Source organism: Salmo trutta, unplaced genomic scaffold (assembly GCF_901001165.1).
Source record: "Salmo trutta unplaced genomic scaffold, fSalTru1.1, whole genome shotgun sequence".
Classification (NCBI taxonomy): Eukaryota; Metazoa; Chordata; class Actinopteri; order Salmoniformes; family Salmonidae; genus Salmo; species Salmo trutta.
In genome coordinates, this window is record NW_021823043.1 from 928,134 (window position 1) to 936,843 (window position 8,710).

The following is an 8,710-nucleotide window of genomic DNA, read 5'->3' on the forward strand; positions in this document are numbered from 1 at the left end:
CATCATTATCAACATACCTTTCTGAAGGAGCTTCACCTCTCCGTTCTCCCTCTTGATCTCATTCATCACTTTGTGTTTCTTCTTCTTCTTCGTCTTGTCCTTACTGGTGTGGTCTGAAAGAGAGAGGGGACGACAGCAAGACGTTAGGGTTAGGCCTTGAGGGACATTTCAGGAGAGGGGCAGGTTATGGTACAGTAGATAAAAAGACTCACTCTCCACAGTAATTTAGCCAGCATCCCAAAAGAGAATGGCACCCTATTCGCTAATGGCCCTGGTCAGAGTAATGCAGAAATGGCACCCTATTCCCTACATATGGCACCCTATTCAGAATAATGCAGAAATGGCACCCTATTCCCTACATATGGCACCCTATTCCCTAATGGCCCTGGTCTAGAGTAATGCAGAAATGGCACCCTATTCCCTACATATGGCACCCTATTCGCTAATGGCCCTGGTCAGAATAATGCAGAAATGGCACCCTATTCCCTACATATGGCACCCTATTCAGAATAATGCAGAAATGGCACCCTATTCCCTACATATGGCACCCTATTCCCTAATGGCCCTGGTCTAGAGTAATGCAGAAATGGCACCCTATTCCCTACATATGGCACCCTATTCCCTAAGGGCCCTGGTCAAGAGTAATGCAGAAATGGCACCCTATTCCCTAATGGCCCTGGTCAGAGTAATGCAGAAATGGCACCCTATTCCCTACATATGGCACCCTATTCAGAATAATGCAGAAATGGCACCCTATTCCCTACATATGGCACCCTATTCCCTACATATGGCACCCTATTCCCTAATGGCCCTGGTCTAGAGTAATGCAGAAATGGCACCCTATTCCCTACATATGGCACCCTATTCGCTAATGGCCCTGGTCAGAATAATGCAGAAATGGCACCCTATTCCCTACATATGGCACCCTATTCAGAATAATGCAGAAATGGCACCCTATTCCCTACATATGGCACCCTATTCAGAATAATGCAGAAATGGCACCCTATTCCCTACATATGGCACCCTATTCCCTAATGGCCCTGGTCTAGAGTAATGCAGGGTATATGGTGTCATTTGGGACGCTGACTCTATAATTTACTGATTCCTAACTGCTTTCCAGTCTGAAGTATGACAGGTTCTCACAAAGAAAGACAGACTTTTTTACAAGATAGGCTATTGCTGACATTTGAGGAAAGCAATTTAAGGGCGTCGCTGAAATGCGACCTGTTAGATTTTCAGCTGTTAAAACACACAGGACAATGTAATTAGTGGTATCACTGATGACTACTTGATCGGTAGCTAGCATGATTATACAGCTCGGCATTACTGGACACTTTCACAAATGGCAGGTAGAAAAGTATTATGCCAATTTACAGAAGCTGCAGTAAATGTCAAACTGCAATGAACATGATCAAAATAGTATTATATGAAAATGATTATAATCTAGGCCTAGCCATTTATGAACACGTCGTAGGTGGGAAGCTCAGTGGAGAACAGGGCCCTGAAACAGCAAGGTAAAATCCAATTAAAAGACAAAGGCAGACAGAAATTGTAGTAACCCATCACAGTAAGTCAGTAATTCCACCGTACGTGTAATCATCACATCTACAGTGAAACACTCAGAGGAACTGAAAAGCCAAGTAACCATAAGGGAACTATACATGCTTCACCAATACGGCAGTGTGTTGTCCAACAGGACCCTGAACAGCTTCTACCCCCAAGCCATACGACTGAGAAATAGTTCAACAGTTCACCAGATAGCTACCCGGTCTATGTACATTGAGCCTTTTTGCACTAACTTCGACTCATCACATACGCTACTGCCTTGTCAAATCAAATGTTATTTATTGCATGCGCTGAATACAACAGGTGTAGACTTTACAGTGAAATGCTGACTTAGGAGCACTTTCCCAACAATGGAGAGAAGGAAAAAAATGTACTTTTTTAAATATTACCAATAAAAAAAAGCAATGAGGCTTTATAGAAGGAGTGCTGGTAACGAGTCAGTGTGCGGGGGTATGAGGGAATATGTACATGCAGGTTGGGGTAAAGTGACTAGACAATCAGGACAGATGATAAACAGTAGCAGCAGCGTATGTGAAGAGTGTGAAGTCAATATACGTGTGTGTGTGTGTGTGTGTGTGTGTATATATAGAGTCCAGTGCAAGAATGTCAGTAAAAGAAATACAAATAACACGGGGGGGGGGGGGGGTTCAACAGCAGGTATAAGACATGTAAACAAAAGGCATGTTTACTAGGGTGTTACAGTACAAAACCTTAAATCTGACACCATGTCACACCACTGGAATGTGTGCAAGCTTCAAATTCAAACGTTGGGCCTAATTGTTTTTGCGGACAAAAGGGAGAAGTAATAGTATTGCACAGCACGAGGCTTCCGATTGTTCAATAACTTGTTACTCATTCATATAAAATAATAAGTGACTCATTACTCCCTACTGGGGATTTTATCAGCCTAAAACAGCACCTAAAATATTACTCCCTACTGGGGATTTTATCAGCCTAAAACAGCACCTAAAATATTACTCCCTAGTGGGGATTTTATCAGCCTAAAACAGCACCTAAAATATGACTCCCTAGTGGGGATTTTATCAGCCTAAAACAGCACCTAAAATATGACTCCCTACTGGGGATTTTATCAGCCTAAAACAGCACCTAAAATATGACTCCCTAGTGGGGATTTTATCAGCCTAAAACAGCACCTACAATATTACTCCCTACTGGGAATTTTTTCAGTCTAAAACAGCACCTACAATATTACTCCCTAGTGGGGATTTTATCAGCCTAAAACAGCACCTAAAATATTACTCCCTAGTGGGGATTTTATCAGCCTAAAACAGCACCTACAATATTACTCCCTAGTGGGGATTTTATCAGCCTAAAACAGCACCTAAAATATTACTCCCTACTGGGGATTTTATCAGCCTAAAACAGCACCTACAATATTACTCCCTAGTGGGGATTTTATCAGTCTAAAACAGCACCTAAAATCATATTATTTAACATACAGAAATTCAATAAATAGACTATCAACATTCGGGACATTCCACCGGGGTCATAGAAATTATTACAAGTGTTGGTGTTCTATCTGCCAAAAACATGTTGGAGGTGTGCATGAGAACAGGTCAGATCAAATCAAATGTATTTATAAAGCCCTTTTTACAATCAGCCGATGTCACAAAGTGCTATACAGAAACCCAGCCTAAAACCCCAAACGGCAAGCAATGCAGATGTACTGTTTTGTAACAGAATGACGTCAAACTTTGCATCTGCCTTGTTGTTCAAGTAAATGTGTTCTTGTGAAATGTTCCATGGACATTGTTAAATGTAATCCTTGTGCATAGAGAGGTATATGATTTGTTTAAATTTGACATCATTGATGTGTGTTTGACATCCAGATTTTTCGCTTTAAAATGTGTCTAAGCAACACTCTTACCCTGGAATTGCCAATCTCTCTCTCTCTGCTTGACTTGAGTTCAAGTCCTCCAGCTTTCACATCTCTCCCTCTCAACAGCCTTCTGTCCTACCAGCTCACACCTGCTTATCTCAATGGAGCCAACACCAGCCTGAACTTGGGATCCAACAGCAATGCAGTAGGCCTGTTTTTTAATGCTGAGAATCAACTCCAGGTGAACTTGGAATAGAATTATAATCTTATTTTGAATTTTAAATTACCTTGGAATACATAGAATTATAATCTTATTTTGAACTTAAATATTATTGGAATACCTAGAATTAGAATATAAACTTGAATGTATATTTTGTAGGCCTACTTGAAATCATCCTGTTAAACATCGAATTACAATGCTGGAATATGTATTTTATCCCCTTTTAAGTATCTGTCACAAGGTCCCTCTAATGCCCTGAGAAGGGGGGGGGGGCTCTCCGTTTTATAATACGTACAGTCTTCATTTCTCTCACATTGGTCAAATTTAAGAAATGAATTAGTCCTAAAAGATTGGATGCAAACTAAACTGTATGCATAACATCCTTTGTGTTAGAATGGCAGTTTGAGACAGATCTATTCATGTGGTTGATAGTGGCAGCAGCATGTAATAATATTCAGAGGTAGAGATAGCTGTTCCTCGACTCCACTGCCTCGCTCGCTGCTCCGGTGTTATTTGGGGGGCGTGGTGGTGATACAAAAACAACAGTTGATGGCGGGCGATTGTTTAATAAACCGTCATTTGAACACCGTCTTAAAACCACCCGTTACAATTAAAACACCAGTTATGTGTAGGCCGAACGATCGGTCAATGTTTCGCCAACACGTCTCTAACGCTCTCCCAGAGCGTAATGCTGATCTTACAGTTGTTTGTTTATACAACCACGACAATTTGTTCCGCTCTGGTTGATCAATTGTATTTCCCGTTTGAATTGAACTAAAACGTGTGTTTGTAAAATGTGCAATAATGTTTCCAACCGTGGCTTGAAATCAGTGGACCGCTATGTAACAGCTTGCAGAAGATCGCTCGATACTTTGTAACATTCGACCGAGCATTTTCTATGCAGGTTCAAGAGCGGGTAAATCCGCAGCCATTAGCCAAACAAGCGAGAAGAACAGCGAAACTCCGACAAAAACCGTACCATTTCACCGTAAAAAATGTCCTTAGATGTACAATCGTGCCTAGAATTAGAAATGTAAACGGTCCTTTCCAAAATAACGCCAAAACTATTTGGAATAAGATGCGATAACAGACGCAGTTGTGGACTGGACACATTGTCACACTGTCGGCCCCACATGCTTCATAGTCCTGAAGAGCGACAGCCACTAGCACTGAACAGCTACGTGGTTAATGGACCCTGACGTCTTTCTATGGACAATAACGTGCACTAACACTTTCTATTCATGTAACGTTATATCCAGCCAATCGTTTTGTGCGTAAAATTGCGCATACATATAAAATACCTTTTTGTACCAACTTCATCTCCCCGTTCTCCTTCTTCATTACAGTAGTGACGTTACTCAGACTGCTGCTAATATTTCCAGGAGTACCAGGGACTGGTTTATGTTTCTTCTTTTCCTTGAAATCCTTCTCTTTCTCTCGTTTTTCCTTGGGCTTTTTGGATGGTGGTTTGGTATGGGAGGCGAGGAAAGCGCTCTGCTTGAACACTGTGTGAATGGGAGGCTGGAGGGGCGCCGAGGGGTTGCTGCTCGCCTTGACGGGGCTGAAGCTCCATGTTGTCGGGTTGCCTGAACTCTGCTTCTGGTGCTGCTTTTCCACTGCGCCGCCACCTCCTTCCCCATTTAGTTTCTTAGGTTTAAGGCTCTTCTCATCGTTTCGGACTCGCTTGGGCGGCGGCGGGTGAATGTCCCGGGAAGACTGCGGCCGGGTGTCCGACGCTAGTTTCGGTTCTCTAGATTTGGCGAGCGGGCTTTTGGTCGCTGCACCAAAGTGAATGAAGCTCAGTGACTCCGCCATCTTGGGGATTTCTGTATTTACTCTCCGACCGCTGTTTGTGCTAGGCAGGCAGGGGCGGAGTCTGGTGGCTAACTGACAGGCAGGCCGGGTTGGAGGTGGGGTCTGGACTAAGTATACGGATTGGTGCGAGGAGAAATGGGACACATTACGCGGGAAACATACCGCAGAACAGCCTTAACTCTGTCGTGGAGGGTGTATAAGCCTATCTTATTATTAACAACAGATTATTACACACATATGCCCTCGGCTTCATAACATTACATTAGCCAACCTAAGGTAATATATTTATACACATCTGTTTATAGGGACCCCTTTATTAGTGTCTGTTGATTTAACACCCAAAATAAATATATTATAAGCTCCTCTAAACTCTATTAAAACATATTAAAACTGAGGAGGATCAGTTTAATAAATGAATAGCCCATTAGGCCTTCACACTCAATGTGCCAAGTTTTGTGCACTGTGCAAGGAAAGTGTTCTGGTACTTGCGCTTGATCCTTCCGACATCGTGCGACCATCTGGTCCTTTGACCTGCGGCAGGTAGTCTAGGGTTAAGAGCGTTGGGCCAGTAACCAAAAGGTTGTGTATGTGTGTGACCCAGCCTGGGTGGATGGCAAATGGCCTGGGCAGAGAGAGAGAGCAGAGCACCACCTCAACCCTGGCTGGCCCTGGGGCTTAACTCTGGCTGACACACTTCTCACTGGTGCACTCATGTGGAGAGAGACGGGACAGGAGCACTAGCGGTTCTGGGGAGGGGAGGCGGGGGGCAGTGCCCCTGTGACAACAATTTTGGACCCCCTTGTGGCCCTGTGGCCCCCCTAAATGTGGGGTATGAAATCATTTTTACATAACTCATTTTTGCTATCGTTCTTTTTTTACATCCGTTATTAGACAGTGGCAACGCGGAACACTAATTTAACCCACATTTTCTAGAGGGACGGCTTTAGGCGAAACACAACAGTATCGTACCACATGCATCTGCATTATGAACATGGTCTTCTGCCTGCTAATGCCTGCAATGCAGTGAAGAAAACGATATGACAACAATAACGTCTAATGTAACTGGCCCCAGCTTGGCCCCCCCAGTTCAAGTGGTCTAGAACCACCACTGGACAGGAGTGGCTATCTGGTAGTGCACTCACTGAGACAGAAAGCCATGCTCCTATAGGCCGAGCCAGACCTATTCACTGAGGTGGACTTCCAATAAGATCAAAGATATAAAACAGTACATCCTTGGTTGGATAAACCTGCAACTTGGGCTCTGAACAACCTTACCTTCTGCTCAGTCTTTTATTTAACAATTCAAGTCCCATTGTGGTCAGAAGACCTCTTTCCTAAGGGAGATCTGACTGCATTTTCCATTATAAAAAAATCCAGGCTGTTACAGCCATATATACCGTTTTAGTAGGCTACTGTGCACAACCACCAGCTGTCTCTGTGTGAATGCTGTAATGTGGGGGTTTATAAATGCTTTTATCCATTGACAAACCCCAGGTGATGATTGAAGGTCTATTTAGTGCTGCTGGCCACTACACAGGCTCACCTGCTGTCTGCCGTTTACAGGTGCCAACTGTTCACAGATAGGGAGGAAAATTGCTGTTTGACAATTCTCTCTGGATGTGTTCATTGTTGAGTATTTCTCTGTAAATGCTCTCAGAGCAAATTATGAGTAACATTTTTTTAACCTTGATTTATCCAGGTTAGTCTTTGTGATTAACATATGTTTTATAAAGAGACCCATATGGCCCCAATGCTACATGCAATTACAATGTTAGGAAGTATACACGGATAGGATGTTGTTCAGTGACCTTAATGGACGATCAAGGACATGTGCGCATCATGAAACCATTCATGGTCATACTACATCGTTATTGCAAAGTTTTAAAGCATCTACTAACGTGTGAAATGCCGATTTTGAGAGATCTTTGTTCAGTGACCTTATTGGATGATCAAGGACAGGTTTTCACCATGGTTACATGGTCAACCATAGATGAACTAAATCAGCCCCATGCAGTTTTGCTGAAGCACTTTATTTTCTCATGAGATCTGACAGGAAACCAGAGAGTTTGCTCAATACTCATTGTGAAAACAGTGCAGTCTTCCCCCTTGCCCCTCAGAGCAACAGACAGTGAGAGATGACAGTCCAGAACAGCAAGCCACGCATTAGTATGATATAATCCCCTTTGTGCTTTAAGTCTGTCCGTGGCGTGCTTTAGCAATCTAAAAACGGCCTACAATAGAATATCTCAGTCCCTTCGCAATTACTTGACGGTAAACCAAGACCTGCTATGCCACTGATGCTGAATAAAAATGCCATTTCATTATTCCCCTTTTCTGGTGCCGCTAACACCAGTTCAACCACAGAGCGAGAGAACAGAGAACATAGAAACAGACTAATAGAATACTCTGAGATAATACCGGCCCTCCGTGTTCTGAATCACTTCTCATCTGTCAGCTTCTCTGAAATCATGTGTGAGTGCAGTCAGTGGCAGTCAAGACATCGCTGCATCGGTTCATTGCAATATATATATATATATATATACACACACACAGGATACACTGATCACAGAGATATGCGGCCTTGAGTTCAGTATGTCAGTGAGAAATATGTCTGTATGGTTTATGTTCTGTTTAAGACGTAAGAGTTCCAGAACTAGAGTTGAAACTGAAGCGCAGCAGCGCAGACAGGCTGTGTGGCAGCCAGGCACTGAAGTAGACAGAAGTGGATGCTGTTGCGGCCAGTCACGTCTGCAACATCCGTCTTTTCTTTGGAAACAGAAACACTACCCTGGCATTAAATATGAATCCATCTTCATTTCCCAAGCAATAGGGAGTTGGCACACCATGAACATAGGCTACATACAACACAGCTGATTGGACCATGTTACCACCGCCAGTCATAAGAAGTGTATTGGAACAAACCTAGGCTACTGCATATAGCTAGCTATATGGTGGTATCAAGCTGAGGTTAATCAATACATGCAAACTGATATTTTGATTAGCTAGGTAGCTAACAAGCTAAAGATACTGTAATGTATACTGTGTGTGTGTGTTATTAAGCCACAAAGCACTTCCCAACTGTACTCTACCGTTATTCTCTCCAGATCATTGAAGGATGCACCACTACTGCTAGGCACACTTATTCATAAATCAATACCTTTAAAATTGGTGTTTGCACAGCTCCGCTTTCTCAATAATTATCTGAGAGACTAGTCCAGGACCTGAGCCAGATATGAAGCGAAGAAGAGTGTTGGCCAGTACACAATTCA

The 8,710-nt window shown here is 43.0% G+C and overlaps 1 protein-coding gene across 1 annotated transcript in view; it reads right to left on the minus strand.

The window, feature by feature from the left end:
• The window catches only part of LOC115188377 (round spermatid basic protein 1-like), a 97,847-nt gene extending 92,373 nt beyond the window's left edge, over window positions 1–5,474 (minus strand). Inside the window, exons 1-2 of the mRNA XM_029747182.1 lie at window positions 4,928–5,474; window positions 18–113 (exon numbers count right to left, since the gene is read on the minus strand). Of these exons, the coding sequence (XP_029603042.1) occupies window positions 18–113; window positions 4,928–5,441 (610 nt within the window). The 5' untranslated portion in view covers window positions 5,442–5,474. The remainder of the gene's footprint in view (window positions 1–17; window positions 114–4,927) is intronic.
• Between the last annotated feature and the right edge of the window lie 3,236 nt (window positions 5,475–8,710).